The sequence below is a fragment of the Neomonachus schauinslandi genome, chromosome 4 (assembly GCF_002201575.2).
Source record: "Neomonachus schauinslandi chromosome 4, ASM220157v2, whole genome shotgun sequence".
In the NCBI taxonomy this organism is placed as follows: Eukaryota; Metazoa; Chordata; class Mammalia; order Carnivora; family Phocidae; genus Neomonachus; species Neomonachus schauinslandi.
In genome coordinates, this window is record NC_058406.1 from 151,553,388 (window position 1) to 151,576,651 (window position 23,264).

The 23,264-nt window shown below is 39.1% G+C and overlaps 2 protein-coding genes across 3 annotated transcripts; one reads left to right on the forward strand and one right to left on the reverse strand.

Moving 5' to 3' along the window:
• Positions 1–285: 285 nt before the first annotated feature.
• On the reverse strand, positions 286–19,483 carry FBXO43 (F-box protein 43). Its single transcript, XM_021688417.1, is given in 8 exon segments — positions 286–534; positions 638–841; positions 4,974–5,076; positions 8,338–9,788; positions 10,805–10,812; positions 12,718–12,746; positions 12,748–12,785; positions 19,373–19,483. Coding segments are annotated over 8 exon segments (2,193 nt in total).
• On the forward strand, positions 19,472–22,659 carry POLR2K (RNA polymerase II, I and III subunit K). 2 transcript variants are annotated; one of them, XM_021688397.2, is made up of 4 exons: positions 19,472–19,557; positions 20,147–20,216; positions 20,909–21,001; positions 21,692–22,659. In XM_021688397.2, the coding sequence occupies exons 2-4, from the start codon at positions 20,156–20,158 to the stop codon at positions 21,712–21,714; spliced, it is 177 nt and encodes a 58-aa protein (XP_021544072.1). In that variant the 5' UTR covers positions 19,472–19,557; positions 20,147–20,155; the 3' UTR covers positions 21,715–22,659. The 2 variants fall into 2 exon arrangements, with proteins under 2 accessions (XP_021544072.1, XP_044770200.1); XM_044914265.1 differs by lacking the exon at positions 19,472–19,557 and having other exon boundaries at positions 19,899–20,216.
• Positions 22,660–23,264: the final 605 nt, after the last annotated feature.

Consider the following 23,264-nt stretch of genomic DNA (forward strand, 5'->3'; position numbering starts at 1 on the left):
AATTTTCAAAGGTTACATGAAACAATTAAATACATATATATGACAACATTAAAAACTCTTTATTTAAAAACACTTATTAAAATGGGAAAATGTGACACAGTAAAATAAAATTTTTTCAAACTCATCACTTTAAAGAATACAGACATAGATTATGATATATACAAAATAGGAAATAAATCACCATCTGTCATTAATGGGAAATGTTGCATGCTTTCAAAATATTCATAATTTTAAGTCAGACAAGACGCTGTTTAGGGGGAATGCTTCTTTTATTTGAGAGTCTCTTTAAAGGCGTTTTAAATTCCGCTTACTCTGGGCACTTCCTGGAAGAGCATCTTTCCTATTTCTCGGCTTTGCTGCTCCTCTACTACATTCTTCAGACCCATGATAAGCACACAAACATAACACACAAAAGTCAAAACCACAGGCTGTGCGGCTGCACAGTCCCCTTTTCTTATATGGCTGGTACTTAGCAGGGGATTGGCACCTGGGGCAAGGTTTTAATGCTTCATCAATAAATAGTGTTTTGGCAACCTGCAGTGAAAGCATACACACTAAATCTTCCAGTTTCATACAGAGAATCACTTTATTTCAAACTCTAAATATTTATGTCTAATAACTTGTGAGAAATACTCACCTTAACATATTCATCCTGTTTACTACTTAAGGGAGTAACAGAAGAGCTTGCTGTAGGTGTCAAAACTTCTCCCCAAGGAGAAAATGTTGAAACTTCTCCTTTCTGAAAACCTGGTATCCTAGCCTGAGCTTGTACAGATCTTAAAGCTGATCGATTTAAGAGATGGAGCCGAGTGGCAGCATCCTCAACATTTAATATAGCCCCCTGCAGTAAAAGATAAGAGGGATCAGTAATCTGTAATATCAAAAGTTCCGGAACAGTTTTCTGATGCACATGCATTTAAATATTGAAAGTGATTTCACACTAAATTCCATTAGAATTTTCCCCCTAAACTTTCCCTTTTAGACAAAAATTTTCTCTCAGCTAACACTTAAATGTCAAAGAAATATAAATGAACGAAATTAAAACAAGAAGTGTTAGCTTTAAGCTTACACGATGGGTTATTTTTCTGCTAAGGTATAGGTTGGAAAACTTTTCCTGGAAAGGGCCAGAAAGTATATATTTAATGTTTTGCAGGCCAGATAGTCACAGCTACTCAACTGCCATTTTAGCAAAAGCAGCTATAGAGATGTGTAAATGAAAGAGCAACTTATTTTAAAAACAGAAGTGATGGACAGGATTTGGCCCACAGACTGGAGTTTGCCAACCCCTCTTTTAAGTCAAGGTATTATTAGAGGTGAATCTTTGTAAAGTTTGCTATGGGATATCATGGAATTCTTCGAAGGTTTCTTACCTTAGCCACATGTCAGAAGAATAATGGTCCTGGTTAGACCATGAAATCCAATTGGTTTGGCTAGTTTTTATAATACATGTAAATACTGGAATCATTTTTACACTTACATTGTAATAAACATGCTTAGGCATTTTAAAAGGAGAAAAAAAGGTATCTCTTCTCTGAACTGGATTTCCACATTACTTAAATATTCAGCCAAGAAATATTTTCAATAAGCCCTCTATTTTTTTGAGGTTGATAACGGAAAAAAATCGTGTTTTTTTTTTTTTTTTTTAACAAATTGGCCTTCTTAACCAATTATCAAAATAAAATGTACTGAGAGTTAATTTCCTCATGTGTCTGACTAACACTGTGCCTCCTCTCCCTTGAGAGTTTCCCTTTGCCACAATTGGCTCCTAAAAGTGAGGAGAGAGAAAATAAGAGAAATTATAGTAGGATAAGTATAGGAAATAAGATAAGCTGGTCATGAAAAATTCCATGATTAACAGTTTAACAACATATGCATAAGGGTAATGGATGAACATTGGTTTGCCAAAATTAGAATGAATACAACTGAACTTTTTCAAGGACTCAATACATTTCTATATAGTACATTTGTATAAATAATTTGCAGCCTAGGACACAAGCACACGATAAAAGAGCACACCAAAATTTTGATGGATTCGATGCAATTGGTAAACACAGTGATTGTGTATGAACCAACAAAATGAATAGAGATACACTGTTGAAACACATTTCAGCCACAGAATAAACATTCATTTATTTAACAAATATTTATAGAACTCCTAAAGGTGCCAAGTGAATAAAACAGTCTAATCCCAGGCCTCGTAGAGTTTAAAATGTGTGCTTCCATCTCTGAGCAATAGGAGGCAAAGACGTCAACCAAGGCACATGTTCACGAAGGCCAAAATTTTTCAAACACAGTCACATCATGTTACCAGAAAATACTTAAATGTGAGAGTTGAGTCACCATGTGGTTGTTCATTTCCATAATTATAAAAGAACAGTGAAGAATACAGTAAATTAAGAAATTTGATGGAAAAGCCGTATCCCAATTCTAATACTCATTCTCATGGCTGCAAAGCAAATGGATGAAATTGAGATCCTATTACACGTAGCTGGTGTTTGCCTTCTAACTTTTATACATAAGGAGCTTTCAGAGACATTACACGAGTATGAGGAAAACTATCAAACAACTTTGTCTTACAATGTTTCTGTTTGGGTTAATGATATACATTAGGATAGTACATGTGGAAAGTAACCAGTCCATATCGGAATAGGAGGGCAAAGTGCACCAGGAAGGATGTCTCTAGGGAAAAGAAGGAACAGGAAGAATACCTGATTTGTCTGGACTTACACAGAGGAGATTTCCAGTTCTGGTGGATAATAGGAGATGAATCGGGGATCTGTACAGAGAAACACTAAGCAAAACAAAAGAAAGAAACTGGGCAATTAACAACTCTGGAAAAAAAAGTTATATAGGAAAAAAGATGTAATCATAGTGTACTGCATGTTTCAGCAGTCAACAAACTCATAGTCTCAATACAGTCTTAATAATATCAGCACCTGTTTCTGATTCACTCCCAAATGGTGGTATGGTTACATTAGTGAGACAGGAGAAAAGAAGAAAGGAGTTCAGAGAGACGGGTGGGTGGGTAGGTAGTGGTAGGAGCGGTGAGAGGTTAGAGAACAAACTCTTCAAAGATAAAAGCCAAGAAATAGCAGGAAAGGCATGCCATTTAGAAACGTGGAGGTAAATCTCAAAAGGAACAACTGAAGAGTTGAAAGTGATTAACTTGGGACAAGAATCAAGAGTAGGAAGAGACAAGTAAGAGAATGTGTTTTGTTATAAGCCTCATAGTCCAGTTTGACTTTTTAAACCATGTACTTGTTTTACTTTGAAAAAAAAATTTAAAAAGCAAATCAAAATAAGAAAAAAAGTTCAAGTAAGGAAAAACGTATAGTCCTTTAAGAAATAAAGTTGGAAAAAAAAAGTGGTGGCCAGGATATGAATATTTTATCTGGAATTACCTGAAGTGTTGCCAAACACAACCATGCTTCTTTCCTTGTACATGTACATGGAGCTAATAGTTTAATATTAATAGATGCTTGCTTAAAAATTGTTTTTTTGGGGGGGCGCCTGGGTGGCTCAGTCAGTTAAGCATCTGCCTCCCTCTCTGCTGTTTTATTTATTTATTGGTCAGAGAGATAGAGAGCACAAGCAGGAGGAGTGGCAGGCAGAGGGAGAGGGAGAAGCAGGCTCTCCGCTGAGCAGGGAGCCCGATGTGGGACTTGATCCCAGGACCCTGGGATCATGACCTGAGCCGAAGGCAGTAGCTTAACCGACTGAGCCACCCAGGCGCCCTAAAAAAATTATTTTTTAAAGTAAGTCCTTAGCACATAGAGCAGCACTCTAAAAAATAAGAAGTTAAGAAGAAAAATATTTTCTCTAGTATAAGCTCTAGTATAAGCTCCCAGGCCCAGAAGCTGCAGCAGTAGGTAGCCAGGAGCTGTGAGTAAGTTGTAAGGCAATATCATAGGTGAGAAGGTAAAAAAAAAGTAAAATAGAAAGTCAACATTTTAGTTAAGTGCAGTCCCCAATATTTCATTGTAATGAGAAACCCACCAATCTGTAACTAGGTATTTATATTTGTTTACACCATGTATCACCTCAATTATTATATTTTGTCAAATTAAAAATTTACTTATGTTATTAAATACTTTTTACTAGAACAAGGATAAGAGAGTGAGCTCTCGTGGTTTCTTTTGGTATTAATGGCTAAGAAAGGTCTAAAAGCTGCGTATACAATATATACAGGGCCAGAGTCATCAGATGCCTAGTACACAAAGTAATGTCGCTAGGAAGAATAAATCAGCTTCTGCAGGACTTTTCCTGTCAATTCAAAGCTGTTTCCCAAATCTTCAAGAAAATACAAGCTTATGATGCTTTACCAGCACTAATCTGCCACGCTCACTCACTTCCAGGCCTTCCTCTATGCTATCCTCTCTGCTGCAACGCTCCTCCCTGTCTTCACCTGGCTAGCCACTCACTCCCTCATCCATCAGGTCTCAGCGGAGTTGCACTGTTTCTGAAAAGCCTTCTCTTGATTCCCAAGTATCAAATACTCCTTTTCAATGATCTAATAGAATGAACTCTGGGCTTCCTCTAACACACCTGTATTATAATCCCCTGTTGACTTTTATCTCAAGTCATGGGGCATGAGTTCCAAGAGAGCAGGGACCATTTCAGAAAGGTTCACCATTGTAATCTGAGCAATTGGCACATAATATCCACTCAAAAGACGGGATAGAAAATGCTTTAAGGATATCTAATTATGAATAGGATCCAGCATAGCACTGGTATTCAAACCCTGCTAACAGTACACACACCTAAACAACAAAACCCTACAAGACGCTCCTGATGCTAGGTAGTCTACTCCACTGTGGACTGGAAGGAAATGGAGTTTGAGAGAAGTAAAACATTCATGAGGGAATGTTTGCTAAATGAAAAGCCTTAAAAGATAGCAGGGAAACCAAGTTAGGTTGTCCAGCAATATGAGATTATTTTACAAATCCATTTGAGAAAAGTATTATATACATTACCTCAGAATCTGCTTTCAGTTGTGAGATATAACATTTCCTCCTCCGATTCGCTTTTTTATCTTGAACAATAATTTCACGCCAATTTCTGCTCACTTTCCAAACACTGCAACAAAATGATTGGTCTTTATATTGTATATCTTCCACAAAATTAACATTTTTTAAAAGATTTTATTTATTTATTTGAGAGAGAGAATGAGATAGAGAGCATGAGAGGGGGGAGGGTCAGAGAGAGAGAGGCAGACTCCCCGCCGAGCAGGGAGCCCGACACGGGACTCGATCCCGGGACTCCAGGATCATGACCTGAGCCGAAGGCAGTCGCTTAACCAACTGAGCCACCCAGGCGCTCCAAAATTAACATTTTTGCATGTGACAATTAATAAGAAAAACTTGTTTTAAAGATTTTGGACAGTAAATTTAAACCTAAAACTTACATTAAAAATATGACTTGATCTACATTGTTGTTCCATATTGTTTCACCATATGAAAGAATTGTCATTAAAATATTAAGCATATACCAGCATTATATTGACAGGTTATTATCTTACAAATGGTTAAGAGAAAAACATAGTTGCATATAAAGCCAATATGAGTCCACTGGGAGACTGATTAAGAGGATTTAACTTCAAATGTGAGACTAAAATTAAAAATTTGGAACACAACATGTAGAAAATGATTATCATCCATATAGCACAAGAGGTGTTTATCTATTCCTCCTATGAATGTACTTAACAAAGCTATCATTTTTTTATTATGTTATGTTAATCACCATACATTACATCATTAGTTTTTGATGTAATGTTCCATGATTCATTGTTTGCGTATAACACCCAGTGCTCCATTCAATACATGCCCTCTTTTATACCCATCACCAGGCTAACCCATCCCCCCACAAACATAAGAACTATCAATAATTCATTGGATGTACTAAGTGCCAAATAACAATCATTATGATGGGTAGCACTACAAAGTTTCTATTTTAGAAACCAAAGTTGATGAGAATGAAGTAGCTAAGGAAAAAAAAAAAAAACACCTCAATTTATATCCAGAGATTGTCTATTTATCAGTAACCTTGGCTATACTATTTATGAAAGAAAAGATAATCTCTCAGCTGTTAATCTGGTCTTTTTTATTACTCTAACTTAAATCACTCAAAGGGAATAAGATCAGACAATTTTAAAAAGTTCGCTTGCTGTTATGGGGCTAATACTGTCCTTCCAGTTACCATGGCCACTTCAATTGCCTTGCCTCTCCCTAAACCAATAAATGTGTCTTATATCAGATTGATGGAGAGGAAAAGGCAGAAAGTCACCTCTAAATGGGGAAGAAATGAACTATGCAGTTGGTTATTTGCCACAGTTATTTCAACTGACCATAATCTCTCACATTACCAAGAATAAACACTGCTAACATTATACATGCATTCTGCAATACAAATACTATACATTTGGAGGGGTGGGGAAAAGTCGTAACTACAAAAATATGACCAATTATCAACTGTTCCTACAAGTGAGCATCCAAAAATATCACCCAAGTTTTTAATTGGTCTCTATCCAAATACTACAGCATATAAAAATAAACTTCCTATATTTCAGCCATCTCCGTGATTTTTTTAAACAAATAATTTATCTCATTCAAACCTTTTTTTAAAAGGCACATACATACAGGTACACTAATCTGTTTATTATCCTACTTGGTTTACACCAAGTACATTCCCGGTCAAGTCTATTTAGAAAGGCCTTAAATCTTAATATAAGTTTGTGAGGCAGTATTGGATTGAGAATCAGAGGGCTCAGGGCACCTGGGTGGCTCAGTCAGTTAAGCGTCTCACTCTTGCTCTCAGCTCAGGTCATGATCTCAGGGTCATGGGATCAAGCCTGGCATTGGGCTCCATGCCCAGCGTGGAGTCTGCTTAAGATTTTCTCTCTCCTTCTGCCCCTGCCTCCACATCTCCCTTTCTAAAAAAAAAAAAAAAGAAAGAAAGAAAAGAAAAGAAAAAAAGAAAAAAAAAATCAGAGGGCTCAATTAAAGACCTAGATACATTCCTATCTCCTTGAATGACTGTTGGCAGGTACTTAACTTCTTTGGAAGTTTCCCCATCTGCAAAACATGTGATTAGACCAGATGTTTCAGAAGACTTCCGGCTACAAAATTCTACAATTCTCTACAGTAGCCTACAATTAATTTGTGGAGGAAAGGTGAAGAAGAGCTTTAATAGAAGCAGTGGCCATAAAAACAGCAGGAATTCTATGAACCAAACTCTTGACATATCTCTATCAAAAAACAAATTCACAAACTCTCCTGCATGTCCTCCTTCTGCCGTCACCTTGCAGAAGTCTACAGGCTTCCCTCCTTCCTGGTCATGGCATTCCCAGAGGTCTTGTCTTCTGATGGTCCTGCAACTCCCCAAAATTGCCAGTATGAACACAGTCTCACGTTAGTCTTTATAACCCTCGTTCCTGCCTTCATACTCCTAAATGTCTGTTTCTCTTTAATTATGTAGCAGCATCCAATATACTGAAATCTTTGTTAACACAAATACTTCAGTTTCTAATTCCTTGAAATTCCCAAAAGTAATTACCTTCCACTGCCCTGTTAGCGATGAAAATGAACTAATCCATATGCCTTGGTCTCTAGCGAAACTAAGCCCTAACATGAAAGCTAACCATCATTTTGGATTCTAGAATTTAGATTAAATAACTAAATGGTATCCTTTGTATGCTGTCACTTCTTAGTCAGCATAATACTTTACATTGTTTCTGACCAAGTGTCATAACTTTAATACAATTTGCAATCTGACAATAGGATGTGAACTATTAAATCAGTAAATAACTTTTGCAGAATATAATTTGCCATCTTGAAAATTTAAAGTTCAACGTTTAGAAACTCTCTTCCCAAATGACAGTGACATGAACTTTATCCAGAAGACTATATTGATGCTTCTAAAACAGGATTTTATTTTTTTTTAAGATTTATTTATTTATTTTAAAGAGAGAGAGAGAGAGGTTGGGGGGAGGGGCAGAAGGAGAGAACCCCCAAGCAGACTCCCCACTGAGAGCCGAGCGCAAGGCAGGACTCCACCCCACAACCTGACTCCAGCCAAAACCAAGAGTCGGACCCCCAACCGACTGAGCCACCCAGACGCCCCTAAAACAGGATTTTAAACAGAAGGAACTATATTAGTAAGCTCTTCTAGGAAGCTCATTAAACCACCTTTGATAAAGTGTAAGACAACCAAAGATAGAGATAATAAAACAAAATGAATAGAAAACAGGACAACTACTCAACTCACAGAAAAGCTTTCCAACTTAAAAAAAAAAGGTGGTAAGAAGGAAGCTTTACTTCAGAAAAAAATTTTATTTCTTACCTGCATAGGCTTTCTGCAGCCAAGGAATCTAAAACCATAGCAAGAATATGTTTTAAATTTCTGTATTTTAATTCCGTTAAGATGTCCAGTTTTTCTATACCCATTTTCTTGCCAATCAGTCCTGCAAGTACACACTGTAGTACAGCTATTTGCCCCCCATCCTTCTCTTCTAAGAATTCATGTGCACCATTTTGCTGGAATCTTTTTCTTTTGTTTCTCATAAAGAGTTCGTGCACTAACTGCAAGGCTGGGGTCTTTGATAAATTCTTAAAGGTTAAAATCTCATTGTCACTGCTCGGCTGATTCTCCGAGGTGTCTGAAGCAGCTGCTGGTGTTGCTTCTGAGTCAGAGTCCCTTTCTGTCTCAGACTGTGAGCTTTGTTCCTGAAGGGTGGACAATCTTCTCAGCCTCCGAAGATGCCCTGACTTTTTTATGGTGTCCCCCACTTTGACAGTTCCCTTACGTTTCCAAAGTTCTCGAAAAGAACCCTCCTGGTCAGAGAGGGAATCTTCTGATTTATCCAAACAAAGTGAGTTAAAACCACTGTCTTCAGGTGTTGAAATATTGCCCCTCACTTCAGCTGAAGGAGAGAGCCTTTGACTTGCATTAAATTTAATGTTTGCTACAAGATTACTTATTGGAGTCACACATAAATTCTCATTTGTTCCACAAGATGTTCGACTAGCAGAAGAGCCCAGAAGTTTGGGATATGTATTCTCATCATTAACAAACAGACTGCTATCACTAAGGTCATATGTGATAGAGTCTTTAGAACTATTGCCCTGAATCGGAGATATACATTCAACTTCAAATAGGCTACAGTCATCTTTGGAATCATCAACTGTGGAAGTCTTCTGTTGAGAAAAATTAAGTCTCAATTTTTGACTGCTGGAAGTTGTTTCTTCTGTTTTCAAAGTACTAGTAACTAAAGGACTAAAATTGGTTTGCCTCGGAAAACCTGAAGCACAGCTTGGATTATTTTTTTCTAAGTTGAGGACTTGGTTTATACTACTTTCTAAAGAACTGTTTTGTGATTCACAGTCCTCCTTTAGGAAAGAGAAAGATATGTCCAACCTTCTACGCAGTAAAAATTTTTTTCCACTGACTTTAGGGGTTTCACAAAGTTCTGGAGTTGTATCATTTTCATTCCTAGAAAAGACAAATCTCTTTTTTTGAGTTGGAGATTCTAAAGGATGAGTTAAGCCCAGATTTGAAGTTTCAGGATGTTCATGGATTAATGTTGGGCCTTTTTCTTTCTTTCCAAAAAATTCTTTATCTGTACTACCAAAGTTGCAAGGTTGTAACAACTCATTGTAGCCACTATCTTGAAATGAAGATGTGGAACAGAAATCTCTGAAGCTGGAGGATTTGAAGTTGACGGTAGGAAAGTCCACCTCATTTTCTGCTCCAGTGCAAGCTTGGCTTGAACGTCTCTCTGACATCTTCAAAATCTGTTTCTACAAAGTGCAAACAGATTATATTCTTCCTTTGAAATGAGTAGCCTAGCAGCTTATCCAAAAATATATGAATAGGGATAATAGAAAATGTTATGGCAATAAGAAAAGTTACCTTAAAAAAACAAATCTACTCTAATACATACTCACGTGTATATTACTGAACCCAACTTTTAACGTCATAAAAACCAAAACTTTTGGGTTATACATATTCACGGATTACTTGGTTAAGCATAGTCCTAAGCACCATGCACAAATATTTTCTTGAACTACACTTGAGGAAAAAATCTGGCAGCATCATTTTTAGATTTTATTACCTTATGATTTTAACAGCACTGAAGTACATATAGTTTTAATATTCTAGCTTATTTGTACTGGCCTATATCTAGTCAATTGGATATTTCCCTTCAAAGTTCTGGTATATAAGTAAAGCTGCTTAAAAAACTATATGCCAATTTTTAAACATGTTTTTGGAAATGTGTCAAATGAGTGCTACCACTAGATTTAATGGCAACTTGGCTAAGCAATACCAGGATAATATTATTCATCTTTGTGACATAGGCCTGCCACAGAAATCCAGTCCCCATGACCATTTTCAAGGTCTGAGTTCCCAGACTCATAACTCTGCAAAGACTCCTTGGCTGATTGATAAATTACTAATACATTCTTCTTGACCTAACCCAAATGAACCAGCACCCCACAGATAGAGGGCATGTTATTCTTGTCTCATTTTCTAAATATTTTGAGACGTCAGGTCCAGTTGCAGGTTTGAATTCACAGATAACAGACAACTATTTGTGGGAAACTCACCCTTTATAATAGTCTTGAAATTACAAGAACAGAAGTCAAGTAAATTACTTGTAATTACTTATTGAGTTACTCAGTAATTATATTTGTAAGGAATGACACTAGGAGATACTTTACTCCTTAACCTTTTCTTAACAGTATTATCACATTCCTTCTTTCTAGAAACTCAGATCTTAACTCAAAGGGTGTGAAGGGGAGAAAATTACCATAGTTTCTGATATTTCTCCAGATTATTCAAAGAACACTGAGAAAACTGTCATTTTTCAAAGTTTTCTCCAGACCAAATACATGATTTTTCTCTATTAAAAGATCCTGGGAAAATATATTTTAGTTGACTATAATGGGAAAGTAATATATTTATGCTTAGGTTATACTAGTTAAGTACCTAAGTGAATGAGTTTTTAAAAACAACAACAACAACAACAACAACAAATTGCTACTCCAACCACAAAACAAAAGTTTCTTTATGGTAAAATGATCATGGGAAGATTACTACTGGGCAAAATACCTAAGTGTATTTCAACCTTTTAAACCTATATTCAATTCTGGTAAATCTCATACATGTTCTCTTCTGATCTAGATCCCCACAGATCTTAAGAATAACTGCTATCTTCTGTACATGCTTACCAGCCAAGATAATCAAACTTTGCTTTCTATAACTTGTATTATACTTTAAGACAATTTTGTTTTCAAAATATTAAGTTAATGACATATAATGAGCTTCCAAATTACACCTGCACCCATGAATATTTTCCCCTCTCTGAGAATCATTCTATAAAGTTAAGTTAAAATTAGGTCAACAAATCCTTCTAAAATTTTAGAGCAAATGTAACTATTCTACCTTACCACTAGGTGTCTCACCATGCTAGAATTTGGGAAACAGGCAAATTGTTAGAAACAAAACCGGGATGCAGCTATCCTCTCCCCCTACCACCCATAGGCCACTTGATATAAACATAAACATATAAACAAAAAACTAATTTTTTTCTGTTCATCTACCCATCTGAAGTTGCCTCCAATGTGCTTTCTCTGCTGTCATCATCTCCATCTTTCTACTATCCCAAGATGTTGGTCTCAAACAAAAATTGGTTCTTCAAAACTTAATTTTTAAATCATTTAAAAAGACTCATGCAAAATTTTGAAATGTCCATTGACTTACCTAATTTTACCGATTCAACAGTTCACTAATTAATCAAACGAGCCTCCCTGATACTCATTTTTTAAAACCAGGCTCCTGAGTGTTGAGAACACATCTCTATGTGCCCTCAAAAAAGAAAAAATTGGCAAGGATGTGGAGAAAAGGGAACTTTCACACACTGCTGATGGGAATGCAAATTCGTGCAGTCACTATGGAAAAAGGTATGGAGGTTCCTTAAAAAATTAAAAATAGAACTATCATATGATCCAGCAATTCCACTTCTGGGTATTTACCCAAAGAAAAAGAAAACACTAATTTGAAAAGATACATGTACACCTCTATGTTCATTGCAGCATTATTTACAATAGCCAAGATATGGAAGCAACCTAAGTGTCCATTGATAGATGAACTGATAAAAATGAGGTACATATATACAATGAAATATTACTCTGCCATAAAAAAGAATGAAATCTTGTCGTTTGTGACAACATGGATGGACTCATAGGGTATTATGCTAAGTGAAATAAGCCAGACAAAAACAAATACCATATGATTTCCCTTATTGTGGAATCTAAGAAACAAAACAAATGAACAAATGAAACAGGAACAGACTCATAGAAACAGAGAACAAATCTGAAGTTGCTAGAGGGGATGGGGGTAAAGGGTGGTCAAAATAAATGAAAAGAATTAGAGGTACAAACTTCCAGTTATAAAATAAATAAGCCATAGGAAGGTAATATACACCACAGGGAATGCAATGAATAATATTGTAGTAACTTTTTATAGTGACAGATAACTAGACCTATCAATGTGATCATTTCATAATGTATAAAAATGTAGAATCACTATGTTGTACACCTGAAACTAATATAATATTGTATGTCAACTATAATTAAGTTTAAAAACACTTAAGTTAGAGAATGAAATACTACTTAACTATATTAAAACCAAATTTTCATTTGTTAAAGTGGAAAATCTTACCATCAGTAAATCTTGAACTCTTAGATGTCAGTTATGTGAGCTTCCAAACAAGAAAATCTTTCACTTTGCTTTCAAAACTCATGCCAAAGCATTACCAATTAAAAACTGACAATTGAAACCTGCAGCAGCATGATGACTGCTAAGATTGGAAAGGTACATAAGTACACGCTGCAGGGATTATTCCTAACATATGAAAAGGTCTAAACCATTTTGAACTTCGTTCAGCTCTCCAGATAATGGTAATTTCAATATCCTTGTTCTCTCCAGCGAGTCTGGGAACTGAGGAACCTTCCCAAATTCGGGTTTTTCTGAAAATGCAGTGTAACAAGCCACAGCGGTCATTTATTCCCCCCAAGGTGCTGTCAGCGGGTGGCTGGTTAACGGTCTCACCAGGGCGTCTTTTGGCCCCGTTCGCCCTCCTGGACCTTCCCAAGGCCAAGCTGGCGGAGGGATGGGGGTCGCCTCGGCTCCGCCGCCAGGGCCCAGGGCCCAGAACGCCACCGAAAGGCGGAGGGTGGGTGGGCGTCACCTGGACCGGAGCGAGCGGGCAAGAGATCGGCTTCGGGGCGCCTCTCTCGTCCCAGCACCTGGAAAGCAAAGTGGGCGCCGGGCCGGGACGCCGGGAGGCCCGCTAGCCGGCACACACTTGGGCCCCCCACTCCCGCCCACCTGGAGAGCGAGGCGCGCCCGCACCGACCCGGCCGCGGGGCCAGGCGGGAGGGGAGTCAGGCAGCCGCCGCTGGGAGCGCCGGGCAGGAGCCACCGCCTCGCCCCCAGGGATGCCGGGCTATGGCAACCCCCACGCCAGGTTCGCGTGGGGCCGCCGCGTTTCCCTCCTTCGGTTTGAACCGCTCGCCTTGAGTAACCGCTGCGCGCCGCCCCGCCCCGCGCCGCCTCTTCCTCCGCCTCCGCGGCGCCCCCGCCGGCCGCCCCGCGACCCGCAGGCCCGGGTCCCGGCTTCCCCCGGAGGAGGTCTCGTCCTCCCTTGCCCACCCTTCCACCCCCACCCAAAGCTCAGCCGGGCTTCCTAACTTCATGGGCTCTGCCTCTCCCCATTCTCAGCTTGGGGAGCATTATGTAGAAAGGCCACTAGGCCCTACAATGGGATGCCATTAAAAATAATGCAGGTGAGTGGTCACTTGGATAATGTTTCTTGAGATAGGTATAAAAAGCAGGTTACAAACTGAATGACGCCTTTTAGAAGTATAGATATACACAGGATGAGGTCTGAAAGGTATGACTAACTTGGTTACAGTGTCTCTACACCGGATTATGCTTGATTCTGCTAGACGGGATGTTTTATATTGTTCACCGGACACCTATTCTATGCTAGGCTCCATCCTTCTGCTCTTGGGAGCTTCCTCCTAGTCTCCTTTTTCTGGCTTCTTTTTCTCTGCCTTTTCCCTAAATGAGACGTCCTACCTCAGCATTTTTTTTTTAAACTTTGCCATTATGTTCTTACATAATTCTTGTGCAGAACCTCACCCATTACTTTTAAGCCAATAATAGCAGCTACCACCACTCTCCTCCAAATGGACATTTATTTCTCTGTCTGGATGTCCTTTAGTCATCCAAAATGAAATATATCCAAAATAAAACTCACTAACACTTAATTAAGTTCTGCCGATCACTAGGCTAGCTACTGGGAATACAAAGATGAGTACAGCACAGTAATGGCCTTAAGGGGCTCACGAGCACTCTAATAGAGGAACGGTAGTAGTACAAAGGAAAGAGGATCAACTAACCCTAAGGAATTCGAAGAAGGGGTGGAATTAACTTTATAAAGACCATGACTTAATCAGAGAAAGACATGTATCATACGACCTCACTGATATGAGGAATTCTTAATCTCAGGAAACAAACTGAGGGTTGCTAGAGTGGGGGGGGGGGGGGGATGGGGTGGCTGGGTGATAGACACTGGGGAGGGTATGTGCTATGGTGAGCGTTGTGAATTGTGTAAGACTGTTGAATCACAGACTTGTACCTCTGAAACAAATAATACATTATATGTTAAAAAAAAAAGAAGAAGAAGAAGATAGCAGGAGGGGAAGAATGAAGGGCGGGAAATCGGAGGGGGAGATGAACCATGAGAGACTATGGACTCTGAAAAACAAACTGAGGGTTCTACAGGGGAGGGGGTAGGGGAATGGGTTAACCTGGTGATGGGTATTAAAGAGGGCACGTTCTGCATGGAGCACTGGGTGTTATACACAAACAAGGCATCATGGAACACTACATCAAAAACAAATGATGTAATGTATGGTGATTAACATAATAAAAAAAATAAAGACCATGACTCGAGGTGGATTTTGAGGGACAAATGGCAATTTAAAAGTCAGACAACAGGTGATTTCAATCTCAAAATGTGCAAGAGCAGGAAAGTTGGGACAGTTGGGCAAACTGTAAATAGTTCGTTATATCTAGAAACTCAGATTTATTTGAGGAAAGGGCAAAGAAAATTCTTGAGAAGGGGAAGAAGCCAAGTCATGGAGAATTTTGGATGCATTTAAGGGTCTGAAGTTGATCCTCTAGGCATTGCAGAGCATTTTAATTTTAGAAAGATCATTCTGGTGGCAGAATGGAGAACAGAAGGAAAAGAGGTGAGGGTGGTTGCAAGGAGACCACTTAGGAAGCTATTGCATGACTCTGGAAGCCAGGGGGGCTGGAGAAGAACCTGGACTCAACATGTTCAGTTAGCAGAATCAAGTGCATGGGGCAGGGGTTGAGGAAGCACAGAGGACAGGTTTGGAACAAAATAAGATGAATTTCATATGAGGTTGTTAAGTTTCAGGTACCTGTAGGACTTAAGGAATTGGTGAATTACACATAGCACCTCTCTGAAGACACCCACACGTACCCAGATACAGTGAGTAGTGCCCTCTCTAGCTCTTCAAACAAATCTCTATTACAGCCATTTTGCCCTTCCCCCCACCATAGCATTTGTAATCCTCCTTCTTTGCTGAATTTTCTCCATGTAGTTTATCACCTTCTAAAAATGTCATATTACTGGGATGCCTGGGTGGCTCAGTCGGTTAAGCGTCTTCAGCTCAGGTCATGATCCCAGGGTCCTAGGATCAAGTACTCGGGCTCCTTGCTCAGTGGGAAGCCTCCTCGCCCTCTGCCTGCTGCTCCCCCTGCTTGTGCACTCTCTGACAAATAAATAAAATCCTTAGATAAAATAAATAAAAATTAAAATGTCGGGCGCCTGGGTGGCTCAGTTGGTTAAGCGACTGCCTTCGGCTCAGGTCATGATCCTGGAGTCCCTGGATCGAGTCCCACATCGGGCTCCCTGCTCGGCAGGGAGCCTGCTTCTCCCTCTGACCTTCCCCCCTCTCATGTGCTCTCTGTCTCTCTCATTCTCTCTGTCTCAGATAAATGAATAAAATCTTTAAAAAAAAAAAAATTAAAATGTCATATTACTTACTTATCTAGTTTAATGTCTGATCCTCACTCCACTATAACATAAACAGGGCAGGGGATTTTGCCTATGGTTTAAAAAATCCACAAAATCCCAAACATAATTTAAACATTGCTCTTTTCTCTTTATCTAGTTAATTTATTTTTCTTTATTTTATTATGACTGAAGAGCGCAAAAGTATAACATAACTCCCTTCTATCATAAGAGTAATTTTTACTCCCTCCCCCCCGACCACCGAAAAGGCAAAAAGGAACCTAGTTACATATAGCTTGTCCTGGCTTTACTCATATACCCCAAATACAAATCACTGAGCTATATTCTCCTATTCTTTTTTTTTTTTTTTCTTCCTATTTACCCACCATGGTCTTTGGCCTTTTTGCTTCCTTTTCTGGATTGGATGTCATCCCATTACTGACCTCAGAATTTTAAAACCATCTGTTTTCCACAAGATCTAATTCTTCTTTTGGGGACCATCCGGCAAAACATAATGAAAGACTTTTCCAATCACGATGACTCAAGCTATGCAGATATACTTAAAAGAATAAGATCAAGGAATATGAAAAACAGAGTTTCAGGGAGGAAAAAAGCAACTTGCATCTCCATAACCATATTTTAAGGAATTAAAAGCACTAGTATCCAAGATAACAAGACATCTGCCCTCATTAGGAGAGGGCAATGGAGTGATATCTGCACATGGTATGTGCTCAAGAAAAGTTAGCTGTCACCAATGATAATAGTTTACATTGACCATGCTCCATAGTGATTCTAAAACTATTGGTTCCTACTGATAGGAAAGAGGGTGTTGGATTGAGAACTAGCATCAACATGGACTTTTGTAGAAATTCTGGATCTCCTCGATATCACTTGTAATTACTCTACCCTTCCACAGGGTCCCAAGACCCATTTCTGTCCTACTTTTGCGATCTATTCTCATCTCCCTAGACTGTTATGTGCCAGAATCATTTTGATACATCAACTGGAGAGTCAGAATCCAGTAAAGTGTGCAATGATTAAAGTTATACTTTCTGTATCACTCCATCATCTTTCTCTTTTTTAAAAAGATTTTATTTATTTATTTGACAGAGAGAGAGACCGCGAGAGAGGGAACACAGGCAGGGGGAGTGGGAGAGGGAGAAGCAGGCCTCCTGCTGAGCGAGGATCCCGATGCGGGGCTCGATCCCAGGACCCTGGGATCATGACCTGAGCCGAAGTCAAGACGCTTACCGACTAAGCCAGCAAGGCGCCCCTCCATCATCTTTCTCTTATAACAACAGTTTTATCTAGTAATTCTTGTAGGAAAGCTTATTTTGACTGTTCTGTTGCATTACTCTCTTCTCTTTGGTTGAGAGGGGAGGTAGTTTGTAAGAGAGCTGATGGTCAAAATATTTATGCTGTATGTTGGCCTGTCTGTGAAAGAAGCAGCAAGAAAATCCATTATGTTTCCCTGGAAATTAAAAAATTGGCAGCCAGGAAGACCAGGAAGATCAAGTTAAATCTCCCAACCTGGTCTGTAAAGGAACGATCAGTTTGAACTCCTGGAAGTGAGAGGTGAAGCCTGGCCCGACCCGTCGCCGCTGTGGCTGGGCGGGGGGTGGGGGGTGGGGGGAGTGGGGGGAGTGGCTGAGGAGTCTTGGAGAAAAGGTTTTGTGCCCTCGGGTGGGGCTTACCCCTCATATTTATGATTTTAATTTACACAGTGCCCGCCGTGGAAGCAAATGTCTCCTGTATCGCTGTGTACATACCCGATCTGGGGGTGTAAATAGGTTGTTCTGTGTATAAATAAAATCTTCCATTGTCAAATTGCTGGATGGAAGACAGGAAAGCAGTATATGCTGCTTAATAAGAAATCAAAGACATGTTGGGGTGAAAGAAACCTGTTTCTCTGCTTAACTATAATCATTATTAACAACTATTTTCTAAATTTTAATTCATTTTCTTCTTCCTTCTGATGTAAGTGAAAACCTTCTGTGAAAGAAGCAAACGAACGTAAATGTTGTGAACCCAATTGCTATTAATCTCACTGATTTTGATCTTTCAAAAAACACACCTCCACTGCGCAGATCCTTTTGTTTCATCTAGGGAGGAATACATGAGATGGAAGGAAGATCAATCAATGGATAGTGACTGCTACCAATATCCCTTAGTTTTAAGTGGAATTAATTTATGTAGCTGCCTTCATACCGCCTTTGCTTTTTAAAAAAATTTATTTTAGAGAGAGAGAGATAACACGAGTGAGAGGGACAGAGAGGGAGAGAGAGAGAATCTCAAACAGACTCCACGCTTGAGTGCAGAGCCTGATGCGGGGTTCCATCCCAGGACCCTGAGATCACGACCTGAGCAGAAACCAAGGGTTGGGGGCGCCTGGGTGGCTCAGATGGTTGAGCGTCTGCCTTCGGCTCAGGTCATGATCCCAGGGTCCTGGGATCTAGTCCCGCATCGGGCTCCCTGCTCTTTGGGGAGTCTGCTTCTCCCTCCGCCTCTCTCTCTCTCTCTCCCTCTTTTTTTTTTTTTTTAAAGATTTTTTATTCATTTATTTGACAGAGAGAGAGCACAAGTGGACAGAGCAGCAGGCAGAGGGAGAGGGAGAAGCAGGCTCCCCGCCGAGCAGGGAGCCTGGGGCGGGGCTCGATCCCAGGACCCTGGGACCACGACGCGAGCGGAAGGCAGACACCCAACCGACTGAGCCACCCAGGCGCCCCCTCTCTCTCTCCTGAATAAATAAAATCTTAAAAAAAACCAAACCAACCCCAAAAGCAAGAGTTGGAGGCTTAACCAACTGCGCCATCCAGGCGCCCCAGCCTTTGCTTTAAAACAAGCAAAAGGAGTGGGTCAGAGGGACAACAGGAGCCTACGAAAGGTTCAAAAAGCAAAAATGAAATTATGTGAAGGATAGGGGGCGGCTGCTCCACTGGCCCAGCACAGGTATCAAACGATAGGAAAAACATAATCTGAAAAGTGCTTTTTAAAGTGAAAATCAGTGATGCAGTCGCTGCTTCTGTGTTCCTCCGAGTAACGGTTAGCCTAGGATTCCAGGGGCACTTGTCATTTCGCTTTCTCTCCTAACCCTCAGCCCTCCTGGAAAAGTTTACTTTCTACTGACTTCATTAGTTAGAAAAGCAGACTCCCTCCGATTTGAGGAACTATTGAAATGCTTTGCTATTCTGAAAAACGAAATAAGCTGGGGCGAAACACGAATTCTTCTCCACAGAGCCTAACATACAAAATTCCCGGCTTTACCGCTTGTGTACAATCCGGGTTCCTCGGCCACGCCCGGGGGGCGGAAGAGGCGGGGACTACAGGCGTCATATGCCAGCGCCGGAAGTTGGTTGAGACACAACGAGGAGCCATAATCCGCCGCAAACTTCAGAGTACTTAGTTTCTGGGGGCTACGTGGGTCGGGAATTGGCTGGTTGTATTTAGAGGTGGGTATTTGGACCCAAATTGGTAAGACCCTCAAGGTTAAAAAGGTCCGGTATGGGGTTAGAATTGGGAGAAGCTGGGGGTTGAGTGGATGGTGTTATTCCTTTGCCCGGTTTCGTTCAGGTTAGCTCTTTGGCTTTGGGGAGTTATTCTCCCCTTATTTTCGGTTCGCATGTTCCCTTGTTGAGGGATATAATTTATTGCTTTCTGCTGAATTTTGGAACAGTAGGACTTCTGTTAAATGGGAACGCGAGCTTTGCCGTCAGATCCCAGTGCCCCTATCTCTTAATAGCTGAATAACCCTACGCAAATTGACTTCTACAGGGCTGGGTTTCTTCATCTGTAAAGTAAGGGTAATAACTCCTACGATTGTTGTAAAGGTTAAAATGACATTATATGTGTAAAATGTTACTGTGTCTAGTTTGGGGGTAAGTGCGCAATACGTTGTCGTCCTTTAGCTGTACCCATAGGCTTTGAAAAAGTACACGTTAGGAATTGGGACTTTTTTAGGTTTCTCTGAGAAAAATGAGGCCTGGTTGTATTTGTGAGGAGCCCTTTTAAGATATTCAAGATTTAAGTCTGTGATTTCAGGGACTATCAATGGACACCCAAAAGGACGTTCAACCCCCCAAGCAGCAGCCGATGATATATATCTGCGGAGGTAAGAGTAGAACTTACATAAAGTAGAGTGTTTTACTTCAGAGTTTTGAAATAATTACATTTAACTTTGTCTTGAATGAGTTATCTTTAAAGTTATAAAGCAGAATACTAGCAACTGTAAAAAAAAAAAATCTTATTAAGAATTCGTCCTCCTTAGTATATTGTTATTAAATAATAAAAGTTCAACTGAGTACATTTTAAAGGTGTAATAGGCTTTATTAATGGATTCATGAATCAGGCAGCATCCTGCCTAGCAAGTAGATGGGAGCTCCAAAAGGCTACAGAAAAGGGAAGGTTTTTAAAGGTAGAGAGGAGTGGGAAAAAAGGAAATTATTAGCAAAGACTCCATTGTTTTAGGTAAGGTTGCCTTTCTAAGAGGAACCAAAAAAACAGTAAATTTCCTAATGCTGACAAGGAAATTCCCGTGTTGAGTGGTCAGGGGTTATATTTCTGAATGGTTGAAACTGCAGTTAGGTTAAGTGTTAAGTCTTGGTTTACTAGGTTTACGGACTTGGCATCTTAACCTAAGTGAGGCCATTTGGGTCCTGTGGTTTTCTTTTCAACATGGTCATGGCACCATACTCTTGAGATTGAGTACATTTTAGTGCTTTGGGTAAAAAATACAGTTAAGATAATTTGCTTGTCTGTCCTATTTGCCCTTTAGACATTGAATGACCATACTTTCTTTTTTAGAATGTCACACAGAAAATGAAATAAAATCCAGGGATCCAATCAGATGCAGAGAATGTGGATACAGAATAATGTACAAGAAAAGGACTAAAAGATGTATCCTTGTAACTTGCTAAATATGAAGTAGGTGGAAGTGAAGAATAATGCTTGGGTTGTTAGTCAAAGACTAATTTCTGATTAAAAAAAAGGTAATAACTTTTAGACTGCTTACCAAAAAGGCATGATTAGGATTTTCATAATCATTTTATTTTTATTTTCATAATAAAAATCCAGTGAAGAGGCATATACTAAATATTTAAATACTAGCTGATTTTAGTTCTCATAAGTCTGTTTTTCAGGATCGGTATTTAACTTATTTTACGTATAGTCCTTCTTGAGTTTGAGTTGATGGACAAACTAAATTATACAAGTAGAAATACAAATACTGTGTATGAATGCTACTTAATGGATAAAGTGAGGCTTACAAATTAGCTGAAAGACAAAATACATTGTTACATGGTAATTAATAATACAATTACAGTATTTTTTAAACCAGTAAGTTACCTTGCTAACATGGTTTCAGTGTTTTTTGGTGCATTGGTCTTTTGTATCATGGAATGGGGACTAACAAAAATTGAAACCTTTTTTTTTTTTTTATTTCCAGTTGTCATAGTAAATACTGAGTTCCATTCTTTTGTGCATTGTAGCTAAATAACTAGCTTATTGCAAAGAGAAAGTGACTTGGAAGTGTTAAATCTTTCATGTAATTTTAAAATATGTTTTTGTCCTTAACTCATTTTAAAACAGTGGTGGTTTTTGATGCTCGATGAAACATGGAATTCAGAGGATTATCTTCATTTGTACTTGGATTTGCTGTTAATGTTGTATAGCTTTTGATTAGTGTATATATCTTTACAAATACAAATAACATTTCATTTTAAAATCCATCTTGTATTTAGATATCTATTTAATAGTTTCTATAAAGAAAAGTTTTTTGTTCAATTACATGATTTATAATTTACTTTTATTGTATATGTAATCTGACAGTGAAAGTTTAAAGTGCTTCCCTAAAGCACACTTAATTAAGGCCTAGAATCTTTTGGGATTCTTGTTAAAAATGAAGTTTTCTAGGGCCCTGTGAAGGTCTGATTAAGTAAGTTCCTTGGAAACTACTGTTTTACATCACCAACTGTAAACTCTCCAGCATCATTTTGTATTGAGTATACCAATGTGCTTAGCATGCATGCATTATTTTGTGTTAAATTTTTCATTTTACTTGATGTAGGCCTTCTGTATGTATATATAAGGCTTGACTATATTTTAAATCTTGGGTGAGGAAAAAGAAACTTTAATGGTTGCATCTGTAAGGCAAAATCAACCCTAAGTAAAGTGGATGAAGCAGATTATTAAGGCAGGTGTAGTTTCTGAGGTATAATCATTAAGGTAAAAAATTCTGCTTTCAGGATATATAAAGATATAAATATATATATATATATGGACTTGTTTACACTGACCTATGGATATATGTTTAAAACTTTTGCCCTTTTGCCTTGATCTTAGGGATATGGATACTCGAATACTCCCATTTGTTCCAGGATTCCATCATTATGGGATGTCATCTGACATTCATTTTGAAGATTAGATATATTCCATCTTCACTATTAGCTATGTGTGTCTCTGACATTCAAAAAATTAAGTGCCATTTTAAAAAAGCACCTGTAGGGGCGCCTGGGTGGCTCAGTTGGTTAAGCAACTGCCTTCGGCTCAGGTCGTGTTCCTGGAGTCCCAGGATCGAGTCCCACATCGGGCTCCCTGCTTGGCGGGAGTCTGCTTCTCCCTCTGACCCTCCCCCCTCTCGTGTGCTCTCTCTGTCTCTCATTCTCTCTCTCAAATAAATAAAATCTTTAAAAAAAAAAATAAATAAAAATAAAAAAAAAAATAAAGCACCTATATTTCTATTAACATCCTTGAATACTAAGTTCTATAAATTTTTTAAGTGCTATACAAAGTACTACCATGCTCAGATTTTTATTTATTTATTTTTTAAAGACTTTATTGGACAGACAGCGAGAGAGGGAACACAAGCAGGGGGAGTGGGAGAGGGAGAAGCAGGCTTCCCGTTGAGCAGGGAACCCGATGCAGGGCTCGATCCCAGGACCCTGAGATCATGACCTGAGCTGAAGGCAGACGCTTAACAACTGAGCCACCCAGGTGCCCCCCATGCTCAAATTTTTAAAGAGTGCCTCCTAGGTCCAGGTTTTCCTTTAGCCATACCTTTCATAATTTTGTAATTCTGCTCTGTTCCTTCTTGACCTTGTCTTTTTCAGACAAAAGAGTCCCAATAAATATGATAGGACAGTCCCCTAAACAAATCCTAACA